General features: G+C 41.0%; 1 protein-coding gene across 4 annotated transcripts in view; it reads left to right on the forward strand.

The window, feature by feature from the left end:
* The window catches only part of LOC140458371 (prolyl endopeptidase-like), a 173,843-nt gene that overhangs the window by 18,775 nt on the left and 129,612 nt on the right, over nucleotides 1-25,456 (forward strand). For all 4 annotated transcript variants that reach the window (XM_072552818.1, XM_072552845.1, XM_072552838.1 and 1 more), the window contains one exon: nucleotides 21,519-21,728. In XM_072552818.1, the coding sequence (XP_072408919.1) occupies nucleotides 21,519-21,728 (210 nt within the window). The remainder of the gene's footprint in view (nucleotides 1-21,518; nucleotides 21,729-25,456) is intronic.

The following is a 25,456-nucleotide window of genomic DNA, read 5'->3' on the forward strand; positions in this document are numbered from 1 at the left end:
GCATGTTCTGTTCCAAACAATCACCTACATTCCATGCAGTTGCAAATGCTTGAAAATATTGGACTTCAGGTCAGCAAGAAGATTAAAAAAAAGTTTTGCTTTTACAACAAGTTTATAATTAAGTCCAGGCTGTGTGCATGAGATTCAAGACTTTATTTTTGAGTGGAATTCAATTGAATTGTTATACTGTACTGAAGCATTTTCAAGAAAGTTGAGTTCTGTCTAGAGTACTACGGGTGACGTAGAATAAATAGCATTAAAGGTGGCTCCGTAAGGGTCAACCACCTTTGAGAATTTAATGGATCATTGGCTGGAAATACTTCTGAAATATGTCCTTAAAGATCTAGCAGTGTGGTTGGTGAGGATTCCAGGAGCAATGCCAAGTGGCAAGTGATAACACTGGGATATTTCTTGGCAGGAGAAAGTGAGGACTGCAGATGCTGGAGATCAGAGCTGAGAATGTGTTGCTGGAAAAGCGCAGCAGGTCAGGCAGCATCCAAGGAACAGGAGAATCGACGGTTCGGGCATCAGCCTGAAGAAGGGCTGATGCCCAAAACGTCGATTCTCCCGTTCCTTGGATGCTGCCTGACCTGCTGCGCTTTTCCAGCAATACATTCTCAACTCCGATATTTCTTGGAATGCAAGATTACTTGGAAACAGATTTTAAGATCTGACAAAATCCATAAGGTTTCTGGTTCTCCAAGTATTGTAAATACATACAAACATATCTGGCCACTGGACCTCTTGAGCATGCTCTGCCATTTAATCATGGCTGACCCGATTATTCCACATTCCTGTCTACCTTGGTAGCTTGGTTGCTTGTAAATCAAGAATCTATCTAACTTCTACCTTAAAAATGTACAAATACTCTGTTTCCTTTACCTTTTGAGCAAGAAAATTCAAAGTTTCTGAGCTATCTATGAGAAAGTATTTCTCTTCGTTATTGTCTTCAGTGAGTTACCTTTAAACAGTGACCCTCTAACTCCGAACATCCTGTGAAGATCCCTCAGAATCTCTCATGCTTCAATAAAGTCACCCCTTAATATTCTAAACGAAGCCTGTTCACCCTTTTCCTCATAAGACAACTCATCAATTCCAGATATTAGTCTAGTAAACCTTCTATGAACTGCTTCCAATAAATTTACTTCTTTCCTTAAATAAGGAGACCTGCAGTGTACACAGTGTTCCAGTTGTTTCACCAATGCACTGTATAATTGAATAAAAACCTTCTGTTTTTGTATTCAATTCTCCTTGCAATGACCAAGAACATTCTATTAGTTTTCCTGACTACTTGCTGCACCAGCATGCTAAAGTTGCACAATCCATGAACTTGGACAGGTAGATCCTTGTGTGTTGCATAGCTGTGTAATCTTTCACCATTTAGATAAAGTGCTTCTTATTATTCCTCCTGCCAAAATTGACAATCTCTCATTTTCGCACATTGTAGTTCATTTACCAGATATTTGACCATACGCTTAATCCACCAACATACCCCCTGTCCTCTTCACAATTCGCATTCACCGCCACAGCGTACCAAGAGGCAGTCACATAGTTTAGTATAGGGTCTTCTGATTTGGTCAGTAGTTGGAGTAGGTGAGTGTGACAGGAAGTGAGTCAGGTAAGGGAAGCCAGAGGAGAGGAGCCTCAACCTTTCCAATTATTCAGCATGTTTGAGCTTCTTTTAAGGTAACTTGAATGGGAGTGCGGACTGGAGAGTGGGTGAGTTAACTGCCCTTGGTATCATGATACACATAACCATTAAGGTGGAGGGGAGCGAAAAGGAATGTGGTGATTGTAGAGGACTTTAGAGTGAGGGAGATTGACATTTTTCTCTGCAGAAGACTCCATTGCCTGCCCATTAGTACATTTCAAAACTCAGATTCCAACACTCATCCAATTCTAACAATTTGCAAACCAAAACCTAGTCATAACAGCTACATAAACAGATGTATCTGGATAAGATTCGAAAAGTTGTATGGCAGTCGTTCAAATACAAAGTGAAAGGTATGGAAAGAAAGCAAAACTGAACTAGCAAAAATAACTTGGAACAAAATTAGGGTAGAGTAAGATGGAGAATTTAAATGATAACTGACAAAAAAACTCTGCATGGAATGGCGGTGTTGTGAAAAATCATCACCCAGTCTGAAGGAATAATGAATACCAATACGTTAAACTGAAGCAAATACAAAGTGAATTGCTGTTTCATTGGAAATGTCTTGTGGCCCTGGCGTCTCAGAGCAGAGGAGGAAAAGGGCAAGTGGTGTCTCTGCTGCATTTGCGTGGAAAGCTGCTAATAGAAGGTCCCTTCACAATGGTGTAATCAAAGAGCAATAGAAGTGTGGTCGAGCATGCTGGAGGTAGTGGAAATGTCAAAGGATGATCACTTGAATACAGATGTTTGTAGAGTGCAAGGTGAGAATGTGAAAGGCATTATGTTCTTCTGAGAAGGAAGGAGCGAGAGCAGAGATTCTTGTAATAGACCAAGTACAGCAAAGGGCCCTGTTATCCACATGGGAAATCTTCATTTGCGGAGAAAGGAAGCCATATCAAAGCGTTAGTCTGGGAAGTTGTCATCTGAACAGATATAATGGGAGATGGACGAATGTAATAATGAAGAACAGTTCTTACAGGAAATGGGTTGTGAGAAGGTGTAGTTGATGTACCTGTAGGGGGCCATGGGCTTATATTGAATCTGAGTTGATAGCCTCTTGAGGGAAGTTGCAGCGATAGGCCAATGGGATGTGAGAGGAGGATGAATATTGAAAACAGTCAATGAAAGTTTTCAGCTCTGGGTGAAAATCAGCACAGATACAATCATCAGTGTACTAGTAAAAGTGATGAGGGAAGGATCTTGAGCAAGATAGATACAGGTACCCCATACCAAGATCTTATTGAAAAGAAGTGAATGAAGTTCAAGAAGCATTTCAATTTGAAAACAAATTCAACAAAGCAGGAGGATGTTGACAAATGAATACCATTTGGGCCTCAGTACAAAAAAGAAACGCATCTTTCTGATCATCCTGATTAAAGACAGTACAAAAGAATTAGATGTCTGTGGTGAATAAGGGTCAGTTTTGATGTAGAAACTGATGAACTGACATAGGGCATTGGAAAATTGCAGATGTAGGTAGGAAGAGACTGCGCAAAGGAGAAAAGAAAATTGCAATACATTCAAAGACTTGGGAACAAACTGAAGCAATAGGGTGGCCATGGTATTCCTGTTTATGGATTTTCTACTCAGCAATGACTATATCCAATGTCACAGTCTAACCTCTTTACTTTGGCCATCACTGACTCTCCACCAGTAGTATCCTGGGGGTTACCACTGAGCAGAAATTTAACTGAATTGGCTGTGTGAATACTGTGATCTGACAACATGACTGCAGCGATTCGCCTCCTTAAGGGCAAATAAGAATGGGCAATAAATGCTTCCTCAGCCAGTAAGGTGCAAATCTCATCAATTAATAAAACAAAAGCCAGTCAGGATGTGCCTCTTGGCTCCCCACAGCTTTGTAATAAGTGTAGTCAAATACTCTTCTTTGCTCTTAGGACTACAGCACAACTTTTGAAGGTTCAATTATTCAGGGGAAAAGCAACCAAATTAACTGATACCTCATCCAAAACCTTAAACATGCCTATGGGTGAATGACCTATGAGATGCATTACATTTAGACACGTATCTATGAGTACATTTAGTAACTCATTAAAATGTCTTCAACAGCACTTTTCAAACAAATGAACTCTACTTTCCAAAAGGAAAGGAGAGTAGGTGTATAAAGATACCACCATTTTCTAATTCCGCTCAGTCACGCAGCATCCTAACTTGGAGACGTGTATTCCTTCACTGTCTTTTTCAAATTCTTAGATCTCTATTTATTGGCACTGTAGATGTACATTCATAATGCCCCAAAATGTACCATTGCAATCAATGAGGATGGAAAATAAGTGCGACCTTGCCAGGGATGCTCAGATCTACACAAAATGTGACAGTTATATTTTTCTCCTTTCTTGAGTAAAGGCATTACATTGGCCATTTTCTAATCCTCTGGGACTTCTCCAGAGACAAAGGATTCATTAATATTACTATCAGTGCACCCACTATCTCAGTAGCTACTTCCTTTAATAGCCAAGAACGTAACCTATCAGGTCCAGTGGATTTAGCAGTCATTAGTCCTATTAGTTTCCCAATCATATTTTCTCTGGCGATAGTTATTGTATTTCTTTTGCTGCTGGAATAGCTAGTAATTTTGAGATTTTCTTAGCATATACGGATGCAAAGTATTTATTCATTTCCTCTGCCATTTCTTGGTTCCCCGTAATTATTTTCCTGACCTCATTCTCTGGAACTGTTTTTACTTGGCTTCTCTCTACCTTTTTGTATATTTAAAGAAACTCTTGCTGTCCATCTTGATATTACTGCAAGTTTACCCTCAAAGTTTATTTTCTCCTTTGTTTAAAAATAATTTTTGGCTGATTTTCTGTTGTTTTAAAACTTTCCCAATCCTCTGTTTACCATTAATCTGTGCTACAATGCTTTTTCTTTCCGTCTGATGCTGTCCTGAACATACTTGGTTAACCATGATTGGCTTATTCCATTCCTAGAATGCTATTTTCTCACTGTAAGCCATTAATGTCTACCATTGATCCTTAACCGTTTTTTAAAAATGTTTGCTACCTGCATCCCCAGCCAATTCTAGCTAGTTCAATTGTCTTTGCTGCTGAATTCCTTTCCTAGTCAACTCTAGCCAACTCTATCCTCATTCCTGTGTAATCACCCTGATTTAAGATCAGCACAGTTGTTTCTCGCCCAGTTCCTCCTCCTCAAACTGAAAGCTAAATTCTGCTATGTTATGACCACTGTTTTCAGGGAGGTCTTTTACTCTGTAATCTGAATATGGACTGCTTTCATATCTGAGGAATTCTGAATGGCACTAAACATCGAACAAATTGTTAGCAAACATCTTCACTCATTGATTATGAATTCTTTATAAATCCAGTGAGATGTAGGCTTGGGAGAAGAGATTGATGTAACGAACAAATTGCAAACTTTATAATGTCTCACCTGTTGTTTTCACCACCTGTCTATCAATGTTGTGATTTAGGGATGTACCTCATCTCCTCTCCCCAATACACCTGCCCATCACCATCACTCCCTCTGTTTCTGGTCTCTGACTTTATAAGGACAGTATCAGCAGTGTAATAACTTTAAATCAGAAGGTTACAATTTCTTTCACATATTCTTAGATGTGAGGAAAAGAATGGAATCCTTTCCAAAACAGGCACGCTCGAAAGCGTAAAGGTAAAGATTGAATCAAGAAGGCTAAAGAGGTTTTTTAATTAACAACAATTTGAGTACAAAGCAACTGAAGCGTACCAGTTGATCAGTGTACTTGCCATTTCCTTGCTTCCTGTCCTTGTTTAAAATACCTTATTTTGGCGGCTGGCCATCAGTGTTCTGTCAATCTAACAAACCCCTGTTACCAATATCTATGAAACAGTTGACAAATGACTGTTGTCTCCTTATTTCCCTTCATCTGGGGGTTAGTTTACTGTTCTTTCTAAGAACAAATACTACTTATTTTTGAAAATACTACACTAATAATAGGATGTATTTGACACCAGTTAAATTGATGATGTGAGCTCAATGGGCATAGTGACCTCCATGTTCCTTGTAATTCTTTCTCTCAATTTCATATTCTTTAATTATGAAAGTTAAGTATAGCTGTAAACTCCTGTACTGCACAATAAATACGAGGAAATTTCGTTTTTTAAGGCATCACAATATTCAACAAATGTTCCCTATTCGTGATTCCTCATACTGAAGAAGTCTGTGGACAATGTCCAGGTTTGGCTGACAATTGGCTAATAATATTATCTGGCACTTGTGTGACATGAATGACCATTTCCAACAAGAGAGAATCTAACCATCGCCTCTTCACATTCAATGTCATTCCTATCACTGAAAACCCCACCATCAACATCCTGGGAATTACCATTGGCCAGAAATTGACTGGATTAGCCATAGAAGTGCTGTGGTTATAACAACAGGTCAGAAGCTAGGAATCATTTGGGAAGTAACTCTTTTCCCCCCCCCCCCCCCCCCCCCCCCTCTCCCCAAAGCCTGTCCTCCATCCGTCATATACAAGTCAAGCATGTGATAGAATATTCCACACCTTGCTGGGTGAGTGCAATTCCAACAATGCTCAAGAAGCTTGACACTATCCAGGCCAAAGATGCCTGCTTGATTGGCACCACATCCACAAAGAGTCATTCATTTCACTACCACTGAATAGCTGCAATGTATTGCCATTGACAAGCTGCAATGCTGAAATTCTCCAAGAATATTTATACAACACCTTCCAAATCCATAACCACTGAACAAGTCACTATATATATGTATGTATGTATGTATGTATAGGTACTATTTTTATGTTGTCTTTATAACCTGTTTATGACATTGAGTAGTTGAGAGGTGAGAAAGTTCATCTTAGGTGCTGTGATCATGCCTGCATTTAGACACTAGTGTCTAATTTGTCTAAAACAAAGCATTTAGTTTCAGTAAGTCAGCCCAGCTTGTAAAGAATACCCAGAGGCTCTGTCTGAATGCCCAGGGAAATACACTGGACAGCATTAGCTCAGTGGAGCTAGCTGTTTGCTGGCATGCACCTCAATATTAGCACAATTCCAGGAATTTGTTCGTAGAATCCCATGAATTAGAATGGACATAATCTTTTCTGCTATTTAATATGATGTGAGAGCTGTTAAATGACAGTTTATTATTTAACCTAAATTTATTTTGTGTCAGTTCTGGATGTTAAAGTACAAGTTTTATGTGTGTATTCGTAGATTGTTTTTATAACTTTTATAATTTATTTTGTTTAAAATCTGTGGGATCTCTGGCTTTATTCTCTTCATGGGTTAGTGGTGCTGGAAGAGCACAGCAGTTCAGGCAGCATCCAACGAGCAGCGAAATTGACGTTTTGGGCAAAAGCCCTTCATCAGGAATGTAATCCAGTATTTGGTTTTCAGCATCTGCAGTCATTGTTTTTACCTTTATTCTCTTCATGGCTACCTGGGATTTCAAACTACTACTCATTTAGAACATAGAACATTACAGCACAGTACAGGCCCATCGGCCCTCTGTTGCGCTGACCAGTCATACTAATCTGAAGCCCATCCAACCTCCACTATTCCATGTACGTCCATATGTTCGTTCAACGACAACTTAAATGCACTTGAAGTTGGCGAATCTACTACAGTTACAGGCAAAGCATTTCATACCCTTACTACTCTGAGTAAAGAAACTACCTCTGACATCTGTCCTACATCTGTCACCCCTCAATTTAAAGCTATGCCCCCTCGTGCTCACCGTCACCATACGTAGAAAAAGGCTCTCCCTGTCCACCCTATCTAACCCTCTGATTATCTTATATGTCTCTATTAAGTCACCTCTCAACCTTCTTCTCTCCAACGAAAATAGCCTCTCATCCCTCAGCCTTTCCTTGTAAGACCTTCCCTCCATACCAGGCAACATCCTAGTAAATCTCCTCTGCACCCTTTCCAAAGTTTCCACATCCTCCTTCTAATGCGGTGACTAGAACTGTACACAGTACTCCAAGTGCAGCTGCACCAGAGTTTTGTACAGCTGTAGCATAACCACATGGTTCCGGAACGCGATCCTTGTATTAATAAAAGCTAAAACACTGTATGCCTGTCAACCTGGGTGGCAACTTTCAAGGATCTGTGTACCTGGACACCAAGATCTGTCTCCTCATCTACACTACCAAGAATCTTAACATTAGCCCAGTACTTTGCATTCTGGTTACTCCGACCAAAATGAATCACCTCACACTTGTCCTCATTAAACTCCATTTGACACCTCCCAGCCCAGCTCTGCAGCTTATCTATGTCTCTCTGTAACCTACAACATCCTTCATCACTATCCACAACTCCACCGGCCTTAGTGTCATCTGCAAATTTACTAACCCACCCTTCTATGCTCTCATCCAGGTCGTTTATAAAAATGCGAACAGCAGTGGACCAAACACTGATCCTTGCAGTACACCACTGGTAACTATACTCCAGGATGAACATTTCCCATCAACCACCACCCTCTGTCTCCTTTTAGCAAGCCAATTACTGTTCCAAACTGCTATATCTCCCACAATCCCATTCCTCCGCATTTTGTACAATAGCCTACTGTGGGGAACCTTATCGAATGCCTTGCTGAAATTCATATACACCACATCAACCGGTTTACTCTCATCTATCTGTTTGGTCACCTTCTCAAAGGAGTCAATAAGGTTTGTGAGGCATGACCTACCCTTCACAAAACCGTGCTGTCTATCCCTAGTCAAATTATTCTTTTCTGGATGATTATGAATCCTATCTCTTATAACCTTTTCCAGCACTTTACCAACAACTGAAGTAAGGCTCACTGGTCTATAATTACCAGGGTTGTCTCTACTCCCCTTCCTGAATAGGGGAACCACATTTGCTATCCTCTAGTCTTCTGGCACAATTCCTGTAGACAATGATGATTTAAAGATCAATGCCAAAAGTTCGGCAATCTCCTCCCTGGCTTCCCAGAGGATCCTAGGATAAATCCCATCCTGCCCAGGGGACTTATCTATTTTCACACTCTGCAGGATTTCTAATACCTATTCCTTGTGAACCTCAATCCCACCTAGTCTAGTAGCCTGTATTTCAGTATTCTCCTTGACAACATTGTCGTTTTCTAGAGTGAACACTGTCGAAAAATATTCATTTAGTGCCTCCCCTATCTCCTCTGACTCCATACACAACTTCCCACTCCTATCCTTGATTGGGTCTCATCTTACTCTTGTCATTCTTTTATTCCTTAAATGCCGATAGAAAGCGTTACAACTTCTCATTTCTCCTCCTGGCTCTTCTGAGCTCTCTCTTTAGGTCTTTCCTGGCTATCTTGTAACCCTCAAGCACCCTAACTGAGCCTCCACATCTCATCCTAACATAAGCCGCCGCCTTCCTCTTGACCAGAGATTCCACTTACTTCGTAAACCACGGCTCCCGCACTCTACAGCTTCCTCCCTGCCTGACAGGTACATACTTATCTAGGACACTGAGGAGTTTTTCCTTGAATAAGGTCCACATTTCTAATGTGCTCATCCCCTGCAGTTTCCTTCCCCATCCTATGCTACCTAAATCTTGCCTAATCGCATCATAATTGCCTTTCCCCCAGCTATAACTCTTGCCCAGTGGTATAGACCTATCCCTTTTTATCACTAAAGTAAACATAACAGAATTGTGATCGCTATCACCAAAGTGCTCACCTACTTCCAAGTCTAACACCTGGCCGGGCTTATTACTCAGTACCAAATCTAATGTGGCATCGCCCCTTGTTGGCCTGTCTACATACTGTGTCAGGAAGCCCTCCTGCACACAGTGGACAAAAACTGACCCATCTATAGTACTCTTACTATAGTATTCCCAGTCAATATTTGGATAGTTGAAGTCCCCCATGACAACTACCCTGCCCCTCTCACTCCTATCAAGAATCATCTTTGCTATCCTTTCCTCTACATCTCAGGAACTATTCAGAGGACGATAGAAAACTCTCAACAGGGTGACCTCTCCTTTCCTGTTTCTAACCTCAGCCCATACTACCTCAGTTGACAAGTCCCCAAACATCCTTTCTGCAACTGCAATACTGTCCTTGACCAACAATGCCACACCTTCCCCCTCTTTTACCATCTTCTGTGTTCTTACTGAAACATCTAAATCCTGGAACCTGCAACAACCATTCCTGTCCCTGCTCTATCCATGTCTCTGAAATAGCAACAACATCGAAGTCCCAGATACCAACCCATGCTGCAAGTTCATCCACCTTATTCCGGATGCTCCTGCCATTGAAGTAGACACACTTCAAACCAACTTCTTGTTTGCCGGTGCCATCTTGCATCCCTGAAACTTGATTTTGGATCTCCCTACTCTCACTCTCAACCTTTTCAATACTCGAACTACAATTTTGGTTTCCATCCCCCTGCTGGATTAGTTTAAACCCACCTCAATAGCCTTAGCGAATTCCTCCCCCCCCCCCAGGATATTGGTACCCCTCTGGTTCAGATGAAGACCGTCCTGCTTGTAGAGGTCCCACCTACCCAGAAAGAGCCCTAATTATACAAGAATCCAAAACCCTCCCTCCTGCACCATCCCTGTAGCCACCACGTGTTCAACTCCTCTCTCGCCCTATTCCTCGTCTCACTAGCACATGGCATGGGCAAAAAACCAGAAACAATAACTCTGTTCGCCCTAGCTCTAAGCTTCCATCCTAGCTCCCTGGATTTCTGCCTTAAATCCCCATCTCTCTTCCTACCCATGTTAGTGCCTATGTGGACCACGACTTGGGGCTGCTCCCCCTCCCCTTTAAGGATCCCAAAAACACGATCAGAAACATCACGAACCCTGGCACCTGGGAGGCAACACACCAACCGTGAGTCTCTCTCATCCCCACAGAACCTCCTATCTGTCCCCCTAACTATGGAATCCCCAATGACTACTGCTCTGCTCCTCTTCCCCCTTCCCTTCTGAGCAGCAGGGACAGACTCTGTGCCAGAGCCCTGTGCCCTACTGCTTTTCCCTGGTAAGTTCTCCTCCCCCCACTCCCAAACAGTATCTAAAATGGTATACTTATTGTTGAGGGGAATGGCCACAGGGGATCCCTGCACTGCCTGCTGGTTCCCTTTCCGTTCCCTGACTTCAACCCATCTGCCTTTTCCTTGTACCTGAGGAGTGACTACCTCCCTGTAACTCCTCTCAATAACCCCCTCTGCCTCCCAAATGATCTGAACTTCATCCAGCTCTAGCACCAGTTCCCTAACGCGGTTTTCAAGGAGCTGGAGTTGGGTGCACTTCCCACAGATGTAGTCAGCAGGTACACTAGTGGTGACCCTTACCTCTCACATTCTACAGGAGGAACATTCAACTGCCCTCACCTCCATTCCCACGATTCTAAATTCCCAAAGAGACTGTTTAAAAAAAGGAATAAAAAATAAACTCATTACCTTATCAATCTGGTGCACAGAACTTTTTTTTGGTTAGAGGAGAAGGATGGGTGGGGGACACTACCTGAGTAGTGTTTCTGGTAACAACCACATAAATATGACTTCCCAGAAGTCCTTCACTCCTCCCTCGCACCTCTCAGCAAATGGAGGCCCAACTCGTGAGGTAAGTCCCTTTTAATGGGGGAAAACTCACCCTTTCCAGCAGCCCTCGCTTCACCACTCCTCCTCTCCTCGCCGCTCTGGCAAAATGGAGGCCTGACTCGCGAGGTAAGTCTCTTTTTAATGCGGGAAAATGCACCCTTCCCAGCAGCCCTCGCTTCACCACTCCTCTCCTCGCCGCTCTGGCAAAATTTAAACAAACAAAGCTACAGATCATGACAAATTTAACCGTCAAATTTGGAATCATACTACTTGTTTAAATTTCTTCACCACTTGCTGTAAATCCATGGCCAAATCTGTGCCTTTTGTGACTTGGCCAAAATGGTTACTAATTAGAACTGTAGTGGATGTTCCTAGTGGCTACTGAAGCCCTCGTGGTGTATTTTGTGTGCACTTGTTGTCATCAGAAATATCCTCCAAATGACATTCAATATTGAGAAGCAATGATCTATTGGTTGAGAAGGGTAATGGTTGTGATAAGCATGACTGTCTCCTGACCTTGTTAGAACTGAAGCCATGACTTGAAATGCACCATAGGGTCAAGGTTGAAGCCTTTTAATGTATTTATTTTCAGGATGGTCAGTATTTATTACCCCATCTCTAATTGCTGTTGTGCAAGTAATAACAACTGAATTAATGTTTTGAACTTTATTCCTGACCTTATTTACAAATAGTTTAAATTCCAGCTGCTTTGTGAGATTTGAGCTCATGTCTTCAGGCAGTTAGTAGAGGCCTCTATGGTTTCTAGTTACCACAGTACAACCATTCCTAATTTCAAGAGTCAAGCCCAGCCTTATCTCAGTTTAAGATTTATGCATGGATGAAATAGATATCTGGGCCATTGGATAAACTATGAAACTGAATATGATTTTCGTAGATTTACTTGGTTACAATGTAGGACAGCCTCCTAATCAGAGTCTAATTTGCAGGTTTCAATCCCTTAATGGTTTAAAGACTCAATTAGGTCACCCATCAAACAACGTTCACAGGAATACAAAGCATGTTTAAGTGTTGGTTCCTCTTATGCAATACAACTCCCTTGACATGAGGACCAAAAACGAATTTACCTTTTGACTGCTTTTTATATGTCTGCATTAGCCCTTTATAATTTGTGTTAATGGATACTTAAATCCTTGTAGTACTCTTTGCATCTTCTAGTGTTTCATCATTAAGAAAATGTTTGTGATTGTCTGGTCTTTGCATTACTTCCATGTGCCCCTACATTGAACTTCCTTTGCCATTATTTTACTCAATTGATCTGTTTAAATCCTTTTGTAATCAGTTACTTCTATTGCAATACTTGCTGCTCTGCCTAATTTTGCGTTATCTATAAACTTGAGTACACAACTTTATTCCTTTATTTGAATCATTAACACGTATGTTGAAAGTTGGTGTCAAATATGATGATGGCAGACTTCAGATGTGTGCAAGCCAACTGAATAAGACTTTTACAATTAATCTCAGACTGCAAACATGCATGTATTCATATCAAAATAGCACTAATTAACATAGCTTTGGAGAGGTTTATTTTTGATATGTCTGTAGAAAATTACATCAAGAAAGTTAAATTTAAATTAGATGCTATAGAGCCATATTTCTTATTTGGAACACTAGACCCTGTAGTGAAAGAGCACCATCCTCTTCAACAAATTAGATTTATGTTTTAGACTTTAAAAATGCTTAGAAAAGTTTTACTTGTAAGTGTACAGCAGCTTGCTCATTTGAATTGTAGTTTAATGCAAAGAGAATCATACAGATTTTCTCCGCTATAGGTAAATTTCAAAAACTACTAGCTTCAGCAGTTGTATAATCGGTGCTGTGATTTAATTGTCAGTTTGATTTATGATAACTGAACTATTTTTGATCTTTGTTGAATCTGAATTAAATTAAAGTCTGATTTGAGCTTTGCCCATACTGACCAATGCTTTGTGTTTGCTTTTGGCACACCTAACAGACTAAATTTTGTTCCGATGAAGTGGTGGCTTAAGAGCATAAAGAAACATGCACAAGTAAATTAATATTTTAGTAATTGTTTGCACGTTTTGGAAACTTGAAGGTATGAGTTTCATAAAGGACAGTTATCTGTCAATGGAAAATAGAACTAAAATGATCCCTGGTTTGGATAGCCAGGAAAGATGTGATGGAACAATGGTCTTTTATGTTCAGAACTTATATTGTGATAAAGTTTTATAACATTATCATTTGGAATTTTTGTTCTAATGAAGAGATAAATTGAGTTTTGGCTTTAATTTTGTGGAGGGGAGTTTTGGATTTAAGTCATTATTTCCAAGAAGGTACGTGACTTAAGTTAATTGACTAGCAGACTACTTGGGAGTGTTAATTGGAGAAATGCTTCAGTGGAAGCTCAGAAGAAGAGATGCCACGAGAACAGAAGGGCAGGTTTTAATTGTTTCCAGGCTATGAAGGTTGTAGAAATCTCCAGAACTGGAGGAAAAAAAACTTCAGTTGCTTCAGCAGTCCAAGGAGTACGGTTGGATCGAATCATAGAATGCGTACAGATGGAAGCAGGCCATTTCGCCCACCAAGTCCACACGACTCTCTGAAGAGTGTCCGACCCAGACTTACCCTATCCATGTAACACTGCATTTCCCATGGCTGATCCACCTAACCTGCACATTTTTGGACGGTGGGAGGAAACCAGAGAACCCGGAGGAAACCCATGCAGACACTGGGAAAATATGGAAATTCCACTGGAATTGAACCCATTGACATGGGAGTGCTGTTTCGTTTGGATTGGGTGCCTGTAGAGTATTTTGCTAGTAAACTAGTTGAAACTTTCTTTTTATTGTTTATATTGAGATCTTTCTAAGTTATCATGTAGCTTTTTTTCTGTTATGAGTAGATTTGTGTCCTGATAGGACATTTATTGGACTGGAATGGATGTCCTACTGAATGATTTTGAACAGTTAAGAAGCTAAATTATATTACAAAGCAGTAATCTCAGGATTATTACTTGAGCCATGTGAAAACTGGCATAAGGTAAATAAAGTCAATGAGTTAAATGTGTGGCTCAAAGATTGGGATGGGTGGGATAGCTAATCGAGTAACTAGGGCTGTAGAAAGCAAGTAAAGTGGATGGCTATTTGGGAGATGGAAAAATTAGGCCCACAAATTAGGCCTAATTTGAAACTATTTGGATAACATACCATAGTTGGATAGGAAGGGACATAATGCACAAACACAGTAAAAGAGCAGTAAATATGTTAAAGTGAGGAAAAATAGTAAAAAGGCAAAATTAATGTCTTTTGAATGCATGTAGTAATCGAAACAAAATAAATGAATAAACGGTAAAATGGTTGAACTTACAGGCAACATCAAATCGAAGGAAAAATATAATGTGACAAAGATTAGTGCTAAGCCAGAGGATTGGGAAAGTTTTAAAAACCAACAAAATGTGTCCAAAAAGTAATAAAGAGGAAGAGAATAAATATGAAGTGTAAACTTGCAGGTTATATCAGAGAGAAAAAACTTCTTTAAATATATAAAAAGGAAGAAAGCTAGCATAAGCATGTTGGGCACGGGCCTGGGAAGATATTAATGGAAACCAGGAAATGACAGAGAAGTTGAATAAATACTTTGTTTCAGGCTTCTTTAAGAAGATGCTTATAGTGTTCCAATTAAAATAAATTAAGGGGCAAAAGAGGTAATAAACAATAACTATTCCCAGAGAAAATGTGCAAGTGGAGTTAATAGGACCAAAGGTTGTTAGGCCCTCTGGACCTGATGGAATGCATGCTAGGATCCTCATAGAATTAGCTACAGATATGGTAGATGCACAGATAGCAATCTTCCAAAATTCCTTAGAGTCTAAAAAAGTTCCAGAGGATTGAAAACTTCCACTGTAACACCATAATTTTAAAAATACATATGTCTGTTAACTTAATATCTGTTAATGGGAAAATGTTTGAGTCTAATATGAATAATGTAACGATAGAGCATTAGAAATGCATGATCTGATCAAGCAGCGGCAGCATGGCTTCATAGAGGGGAAATGATGCCTGATAGTCATAGCATGGAAACCGACTCTTTTGTCCACGTTTCCCAAACTAAACTAGTGGGGCATCTCGGTTACGTTGTGGTTGGGGGAGGGGGGGAGCGGTGTGTGTGCGCGTGGCACGGTGGCTCAGTGGTTAGCACTGCAGCCTCACAGCGTCAGGGATCCGGGTTTGATTCCACCTTGGGCAACTATCTGTGTGGAGTTTGCACATTCTCCCTGTGTCTGCGTGGGTTTCCTCTGGGTGCTCCAGTTTCTTCCCATAGTCCAAAGATGTACAGGTTAAGTGAATTGGCCATGCTAAATTGCCTATAGTGTTCAGGGATATGTAGGTTAGGCACATTAGTCAGGGGTAAATGGGGTAAGGGAATGTGTTTGGGTGGGAGGGTCAGTATGGATTTGTTGGGCCGAAGGGCCTGTTTCCATACTGTAGTGATTCTGTGATAGTCCCACCTGCCTGTGTTTGGCATTTGATCAGCCATGCTGACTTTGCATGATCAGTTTATGCACTTCTAATGCCTTCCTATTATATCTTTCGTAATAGATTCTAACATTTTCCCAATAACAGACATTAAGCCAACAGTCCTATAGTTGCCTTTTTTTTTGTCTCACCTTTTTAAATGAAGATGCTACAGTGGCAGTTTTCTAAACTTTAGCTACAGAATAGAGAAATGAAAAGAGTTGTTATACTACAACTATACATGATATATTGGTTCGTCAAAAAAAGTAAGAGTTAAAAAGACAAATAACACAGTCTCTCTCAAAGGGCTTTCTGCAGCAGACCATGCAAGGGCCTCAACATGGTCTGACTGCTGGCTGTGGCCAATGCTCTATGCTGTGCCGCTACCGCCTCACTTCGCGCTAGGTAATTCCGGTCGCCAGCATCCATGCTCCAGGATCGTCGTTACTGATGTCCCTGCTCTGAGCTGCTGGTATCTCCACTTCAGGCTGTTGAATGCTGACTCCACTTTGGAGGCTGGGGCTGGGTGTCAGAGGCTGAGAGAAGGGAGGAGAGGGGGAAGAGAATAGAGAAAAAGAGCAGGTGGAGTGGAGGAGCTCTGGTGAAGCGTTCCACTCCTGGGAGATTACAAATGTTAGGTTTCTTAAGACACGAGCCAAGGTGTAGGAGATTAACAAGGATAATGGATTGACTAATAGAAGACAGAGTTGGTTTAAGGGAGGTGTTTCAGGGTGGTAATCTGTGACTAATGGCGTACCACAGGGATCAGTGCTGCAATTACTTACAATATTTATTATTGACTGGGTGAGGAAAATGAATGTACTACAGTCAGGCAAATGGAGTGTTGGCCTTTATTTCAAGGGGAATGAAGCATAAAAAAAAAGTGTCTTTCTAAAATGATACAAGGCGCTGGTCAGTTGACAGTTGGAATACTGTAAACAGCTTTCCTTTTCAAAGGGAAGATGTACTGGCATTGGAGGCAGTCCAAAGAAGGTTAACTTGCTTGAAAGCGGGTAATGAAGGACTATCATATGAGGAGAGTGTGAGTAGGTTATATTCATTGGATTTTAGAAGAAGTGATGTGACCTTAAGACAAACAAGGCTCTTTTAAGTGACTTGACAGGCTAAGTGTGGAGAGACAAGGACCAAAGGGCATAATGTGAGAATAAGACAGCGATTAGGGGGAATTTCTTCTCAGAGGACTATAGCAGCTGGGTCATTGGATATATTTAAGGCTGAGATGAGTTAATTTTTTATTCAGTGAAGGGATCAAAGATTATGGTTGAAAAGGAAGAAAGTGGAGTGAAAGATTATCAGATCAGCCATAACCTCATTGAATGGTAGAGCAGATGCAATTTGCTGAATGGTCACCTCTGATCTTGTGTCTTATGCTCAAAGTACATTGGCAGCCTTGTTTTGCATTTGTTCATTGATTGACCATGATGAAAACAAAATTGCAGAAATAAAACATGATCTGGTAGGTTTCAGACTGGGATCTGGGATTACCATCACCTGGGAACATAAAATTAATCTATTTCTTAATTGCAGAACTAGTAACAAATACTTGAAAGAAATATTAAATTGCTGTAGAAGGATCTTCAGTGTTTTGATTTGTGATCATATCATCTTGGATTGTTGCTCTGAAGAAAGACGATTCCTTGTCTCTGACCTACTCTTGTAGCCACTGTGTTTGTACAGCTAGTCCAGCTCAGTTTCTGGTCATCATGGTAATCCCCATGATGTTGATAATGGGTGATGAAGTGATGGCAATGCCATTGAATATCAAGGGGCAATGGTTAGATTCTCTCGTTGGAAAAGGTAATTGCATGGCACATAGTGCATAAATATTACTTGTCAAGCTAAGCTTTAATATTGCTGTATTTGGACATGAGCTATTTCAACATCTGAGGAGTCACAAATTATAGAACATAGAACATAGAACAGTACAGCGCAGAACAGGCCTTTTGGCCCTCGATGTTGCGCTGACCTGTGAACTATTCTCAGTTCGTCCCCCTACACTATCCCAAAATCATCCATGTGCTTATCTAAGGATTGTTTAAATCTCCCTAATGTGGCTGAGTTGACTACATTAGCGTAGGGCATTCCACACCCTTACAACTCTCTGCATGAAGAACCTGCTTATGACACCCCTCAACTTGTAGTTATGCCCCCTTGTACAAGATGACATCATCATCCTAGGAAAAAGACTTTCACTGTCTACCCTACCTAATCCTCTGAACATCTTGTATGTTTCTATCAAATCCCCTCTTAGCCGCCTTCTTTCCAATGAGAACAGACCTCTCAGCCTTTCCTCATAAGACCTTCCCTCCAGACCAGGCAACATCCTGGTAAATCTCCTCTGCACCTTTTCCAATGCTTCCACATCCTTCCTGAAATATGGGGACCAGAACTGTACACAATATTCCAAGTGTGGCCGCACCAGCGTTTTGTATAGTTGCAGCATGATATTGCGGCTCCGGAACTCAATCCCTCTACGAATGAAACCGAAACCACACTATGCCTTCTTAACGGCACTATCCACCTGGGTGGCAACTTTCAAGGGTCTATGTACATGGACTCCAAGATCCCTCTGCACATCCACACTACCAAGAATCTTTCCATCGACCCAGTACTCTGCCTTCCTGTTATTCCTCCCATAGTGCATCACCTCACATTTAGCTGCATTGAAGTCCATTTGCCTCCTCTCAGCCCAATTCTGCAGTTTATCCAAGTCCCCCTGCAACCTGTAACATTCTTCCAAACTATCCACTACTCCACCGACTTTAGTGTTGTCTGCAAATTTACTAATCCCTCCACCTCTGCCTACGTCTAAGTCATTGTAAAAATGACAAACAGCAGTGGTCCCAAAATAGATCCTTGTGGCACAGACTCCAGGCTGAATATTTTCCATCAACCACCACTCGCTGCCTTCTTTCAGAAAGCCAGTTTCTAATCCAAACTGCTAAGTCACCCTCAATTCCATGCCTCTGCATTTTCTCCAACAGCCTACCGTGTGGAACCTTATCAAAGGCTTTGCTGAAGTTTATGTATACCACGTCAACTGCCCTCCCCTCATCTACATGCATGGTCACCTTCTCAAAAAAAGTCAATGAGGTTTGTGAGACACGACCTGCCCTTGACGAAACCATGTTGACTATCTGAAATCAAATTGTTGCTTGCTAGATGATTATAAATCCTATCTCTTATAATCCTTTCCAAAACCTTTCCTATAACAGAAGTAAGGCTCACTGATCTATAATTACCTGGGTCATCTCTGCTACTCTTCTTGAACAAGGGTACAATATTTGCAATCCTCCAGTCCTCTGGTACTAAACCTGTAGACAATGACGACTCAACTATCAAAGCCAAAGGCTCTGCTATCTCCTCCCTAACTTCCCATTGAATCCTCTGATAAATCCCATCCTGCCCAACAGACTTGTCTACTTTCACTCCTAGAATTGGATAAGACCTGTTCGTAACTAACCTTGATCCTTTGTAGTCTAATATCTCATACCTCATTCTTCTCCTCTACAATGTTCTCCTTTTCCTGAAAACCGGTGAGAAATGTTCTTTTAGCACCTCTCCGACCTCCCAGGGTCCAGGGTCAACTTCCCACTTCTGTCTTTGACTGACCTTATTCCTACCCTAATCATCCTTTTATTCCTCACATACCTATTCCTCACATACCTATAGAAAACTTTAGGGTTCTCCTTTATTCTATGGATGGATTTTTAGAGCAGCTGGTGCTGGAGCCGACCAGGGATAAGGCGATTCTGGATCTGGTATTGTGTAACGAACCAGAATTGGTCAGTGACCTCGAAGTGAAGGAGCCATTGGGAAGTAGTGACCATAATACAATAAGCTTCAATCTGCAATTTGAGAGGGAGTGGGTACAATCGGAAGTGACAATATTTCAGTTGAATAAAGGGAAATATGGAGCTATGAGGGAGCAACTGGCCAAAGTTCAATGGTTTAATACCTTAACAGGGAAGACCGTGGAGGAACAATGGCGGATATTTCTGTGTATAATGCAGAAGATGCAGGATCAGTTCATTCCTAAAAGGAAGAAAGATCCCAGGAGGAGACATGGGCGGCCGTGGTTGACAAGGGAAGTAAAGAAACATATAAGGTTAAAAGAGAAAAAGTATAACTTAGCAAAGATAAGCGGGAAAACGGAGGACTGGGAAGCTTTTAAAGAACAACAGAGGATTAGTAAGAAGGAAATACGCAGAGAAAAAATGAGGTATGAAGGTAAACTGGCCAAGAATATAAAGGAGGACAGTAAAAGCTTTTTTAGGTATGTCCTAAAAGAGGAAAGACATTCTGGCTATTGAGGGAGTGCAGTGTAGGTTCACGAGGTCAATTCCTGGAATGGCAGGATTGCCTTACACGGAAAGACTGAAGCGACTGGGCTTGTATACCCTTGAGTTTAGAAGACTGAGAGGGGATCTGATTGAAACGTATAGGCTTATGAAAGGACTGGACACTCTGGCAGGAGGGAACATATTTCCGTTGATGGGGGAGTGCCGAACCAGAGGACACAACTTAAAAATACGGGGTAGACCATTTAGGACAGAGATGAGAAACTACTTCACCCAGAGAGTGGTGGCTGTGTGGAATGCTCTGCCCCAGAGGGCAGTGGAGGCCCAGTCTCTGGATTCTTTTAAGAAAGAATTGGATAGAGCTCTTAAAGATAGTGGAGTCAAGGGGTATGGAGATAAGGCTGGAACAGGATACTGATTAGGAATGATCAGCCATGATCATATTGAATGGCGGTGCAGGCTCGAAGGGCAGAATGGCCTACTCCTGCATCTATTGTCTATTGTCTATTGTCTATTTGCTAAAGACTGCTTGTGTCCTCTCTTTGCTCTGCTTAACTCTCTCTTTAAATCCTTCCTAGCTGATCTTTAACTCTCCATCGCTCCATCTGAACCACCTTGCCTCATCAACACATATGCCTCCTTCTTCTTCTTCTTAAGAGATGCAATTTCTGTAGTAAACCACAGTTCCCTTACCCTATTACTTCCTCCCTATCTGACAGGGACATACCTATCAAGGACACGCAATATCTGTTCCTTAAACCAGCTCCACATTTCCATTGTCTGCATCCCCTGCATTTTGCTACCCCATTCTATGCATCCTAATGTTTGCCTGAGCATTGGTGCATCATCAGTAGATTAGACAAGATCAAAATTCTGAGGTTTAGATTAAAATACCAGGTATGAAGGGACTGTTGTATGAGGAGAGGTTGAGTAGGCTGGAGTTTAGAAGAATGAAAGATGACTTTATTAAAATGTAGAAGGTTCTTAGGGGACTTGACACGGTAGATACAAAAAGGTTGTTTCTCCTTGATCTGCAGATGGTTTAAGTTTTTTTTTCAGAAAGAAGCTGAATTTAAGAGATTTGGGCTTGATTCTGCAGTCTGTGCTCAGCTATCTGCTCTCAGATGAGAGAGTACTGTGGCTGTCACAGTTTACATCGACCTTCTCATTTAAAAAAGGCAAAAAAATCTACTGTTCCCATTCGAGCACTATCAGTCAACTAGTGCTGGAAATTTGGTATGCTGCAACTCTTACAATGAAATAGCCTGCAACTGTTATGAGTAATGGTCATTTGCTAGTGATATAAATTCACAAGCCTGCCTTTGGTGGGCTTGTGAATGTATAGTTGAGCAAGCACACTTAAAAAAAACTGCCCAAAATAATTTGATTTATTTGACATTTTTATTTAGGGAGGTATATTTTGCAAAGTCTTGAACCTACTGAACAATCAGTTCAGCATTGTAAACAATACCCACTTAAATAATCAAATGTTTTCAAGATTTATTTCCTTCTGGTTTCAGGATATGCCTTCTCAGAAGATGGTGAATATTTTGCATATGGACTAAGTACAAGTGGGTCAGATTGGGTAACTATCAAATTCTTGAAAGTTGATGGTGCTGTGGAGCTTCCAGATACCCTGGAGAGAGTGAAGTTCAGCTGCATGGCTTGGACCCATGATGGAAAGGGAATATTTTACAATTGTTACCTGAACCAGAATGGGAAGAGTGATGGTAAGTTGAGGTTCTATTGGAAAATATTATTAAACTGCACACAACTTCAAATTTTTGTAGACAGTGCTAAATATAGAGCACAGCTAAAATACTTTGAGTGGCATAAATTGGGGAATGGTTTTTAAAATGTAAACGATCAGTCTATATTTATAACTGAACTCAAGGGCCTTCAGAAAAGGATAAGAATAAAATACACATTTTAATATCTACTGTGTATTTAATAGTTTCTGTTTTTAAAAACATGGTAGTTTATTAATATTATGGTTGTCTTTGTAAAGTTGGTGCAAATACTGCTAATTTATTTTGTAGACCTTTTCAGAATTGCTTAAAAATTGTGAAAATAACAAGGGAAGTTTTAATCATTTTGTCAACCCACTTGTTGATTTGAAGATCTACACTTTGTTAATAGAGATTAATTGCTTGCACTCTTACGTTCTTTATTTCCATTCGTGCTGACTGAATAGACTATTCTCGTTAATTTGAGTGAGTAGATTTTGCTTGAAAAATTGTATTGCCCAGTAACTCCCAATCAACAATTGATATAACACAGTCAAGCATCTGTCGTTAAAAATAGAAATACAAATTGTCTAGTAATTTGGTCAGTGATTGATGAAATGCCTTGATCTTTATTTAAGGTGTGTTATTTATGAAGCTGAAGAAACGATTGGGATTAATAATTTGCTGAAGTCAAAACCTTTTAAGTGTTTAACTATTTAGGACTGAAACGAGCTTTTCACAAAAAAAAAGTTACATTTGGAAAAAACTATCTTGGCCATTTTTTTGAAAAACCGTTTCGAGAGTTTGCTTGATCGGTTACTTTGGAAACTATCCTGAGTTATCTTGATGTTCACTTGAATAACATCCTGCAAACTGGCATTAAACACTTCAGATGTTGGGTAACGATACTAGATTGTCTTGCATTTTGCCTTTTAATTAGCTGACCTTGACTGCATTATGGATAATAATGGATCAGGCATTCCTCTTGTTTCTAAATTTATAGTTTCATAAATATTTTGTCCAATGTTAGCATAGTTGCCTAAAACTGTTTGCATTTGTTTACTGGAAACATAATGGACATATGGGGTATTTATGTATTTGCAAATATTAGCTTTATTTTGAATAATTTTTTTTCATGCATAGAGGACTTCATATTGAGTGTTAATTGTTAAATTCACAGTGGCAGACGTAAATTGGATTTAAAAACAGAAAATAGTATGATCAGGCAGAGTCTGGTGAGATTGACAGGGTTAGTATTTCAGGCCAGTGATTTCACTAGAACTAGGCAAATTAATTGCTGTTATGTAGATAAATGGAAGAAGATGGAGAAAAAATATAAAGAAAAAAAATGTGGTAGAGCAAAAGATAAGAGAAAAGGTGTAGAAAGCAGAGGGGGCATGGTTGCCTTCTTAGTAAGAAATGAAGCTAAATTGATAGCAAGAAGTAATATGGAGTCAGAAGGAGTAGAATTTGTGTGGAGAGAATTGAGGAATTGTAAAGGAGAAAAGACCCTGATAGGAGTTATGTACAGGCCTCTTAGCAGTTCTCAAGATATGGGGAAGAAAATAAATCAGAGATAGAAAAGCCATGTAAGGACGGCTCAATAATGATAATCATGAGGAACTTCATTATGTGGTGGGACTGGGAAAGCCAGGTTGATAGTGAATCTCAAGAAAGAGCATTTGTGGAATTCTTGAGTTTTTTGGAGCACCTTGTGGTCGAGCACGTTGGGAGCAAGCAATTATGGACTTAGTGATGTGTAATGAGGCAGACTTACTTAGGGAGCTTGAAATGAAGGAACCCATTGGGGAACAATGACTGTAATGTGATAGAATTCATCCTGCAGTATGAGAGGGGGAAGGAGGAATCTGATGTTGTAGTATTACAGTTCAGTAAAGGTAACTACAAAGATATGAAAGAGGAACTGGCTAGAGTTGATTGGAAGACCAACCTAGCAGGGAAGATGGTGGAGCAGCAATGGTAGGAGATTCTGGGGTGATTCGGGAGACACAGCAGAAATTCATCCGATGAAAGAAGAAGCAAACTAAAGGGAGGATGAAGCAACTATCGTTGACATGGGAAGTCAGTGACAGGATAAAAACATATAATGTGGTGAAGATTAGTGAAGATTTTTAAAAAAAAACAGGAGAGGAAAACTGAAAAAGTTCTAAGATGAGGAGAAGATAAAATATGAGAGTAAACTAGCTAGTAATATACAAGAAAATTACAAGGGTTCTTATTTTAGATATCTAAAAGGTAAGGGAGAGGCAAAAGTAGACATTGAACTGCTGGAATATGAAGCTAGAGAAGTAGTAATGGGGACCAAAAAAATGATGGAGGAACTGAATGGATATTTTGCATCAACTTTTGACAATGAAAGACACCAGCAACAGACCGGATCTTCAAAGAGAGTCGGGAGACTGAGGTGAGTGTAGTGGCAATCGCTAAGACAAAGATAATGGGGAAGCTGAAAGGTCCAAAGGTGGTAAATCACCCAGAGCAGATGGATTGCATCCCAAAGTTCTGAAGGAGATAGCTGAGGCAATTGTAAGAGTATGGGTGTTGATCTTTCAGGACCCACGGGAGTCCGGCATAGTCTCAGAAGGTTGGTAAATGGTGAACTGTTAGGTAGTTAGGAGTGCTGCTCCTTTCAGAGAGGTGGTCAGATGACCCAGTAGCGCAGAGTTTGGCTCCAGTCGAGAATTAGCTGAAGATGTGAGAGCGTCATCAATAAAGTATTCCTGTTCTGTTTTACCATTGGTCTACCTAGTGTATAATTTATGGTTCCAAAGGAAATAACCAGTATCATAACTGGTGGTGATGATGGGATCTGGCCACAAACTGCATGCAAACTTTTTTTTTGTATGGAGGAGATTTGCTTGGATTTCAGAAACGGTGGAGGATTGAGGTAACATAGAGGCAAGTGGTTGCAAGGAAACTCTGGCTGTGGTCAATTCCAGTAAAATGTTACTCACAGGGGAGTGAGCCAAGAATGGCAGTCGTGAGGTGACTCATGCGGGGACTCAGGCTGACAGCTGCAGAAAGTGAGGACTGCGGATGCTGGAGATCAGAGCTGAAAAATGTGTTGCTGGAAAAGCACAGCAGGTCAGGCAGCATTCAAGGAGCAGGAGAATTGACGTTTCGGGCATAAGCTCTTCTTCAGGAATGAGGAAGGTGTGCCAAGCAGGCTAAGATAAAAGTTAGGGAGGAGGGACTTGGGGGAGGGCGTTGAAAATGCAATAGGTGGAAGGAGGTTAAGTTGAGGGTGACAGGCCAGAGAGGGGGTAGGGGTGGAGAGGTCGGGAAGAAGATTGCAGGTCAAGAAGGCGTTTTTGAGTCCAAGGGTTGGGACTGAGATAAGGTGGGGGGAGGGGAAATGAGGAAGCTGGAGAAATCTGCATTCATCCCGTGTGGTTGGAGGGTTCCTAGGCGGAGGATGAGGTGCTCTTCCTCCAGGCATAGTGTTGCCATGGTCTGGTGATGGAGGAGGCCAAGGACCTGCATGTCCTTGGCAGAGTGGGAGTGGGAGGGAGAGTTAAAGTGTTGAGCCACGGGGCGGTTGGGTTGGTTGGTTGGTGCGGGTGTCCAAGAGGTGTTCTCTGAAACGTTCTGCAAGTAGGCGGCCTGTCTCCCCAATGTAGAGGAGACCACATCGGGTGCAGCAGATGCAATAGATGATATGTGTGGAGGTGCAGGTGAATTTGTGACGGATATGGAAGGATCTCTTGCGA

The sequence above is a fragment of the Chiloscyllium punctatum genome, chromosome 3, assembly GCF_047496795.1.
Source record: "Chiloscyllium punctatum isolate Juve2018m chromosome 3, sChiPun1.3, whole genome shotgun sequence".
NCBI lineage: Eukaryota > Metazoa > Chordata > Chondrichthyes > Orectolobiformes > Hemiscylliidae > Chiloscyllium > Chiloscyllium punctatum.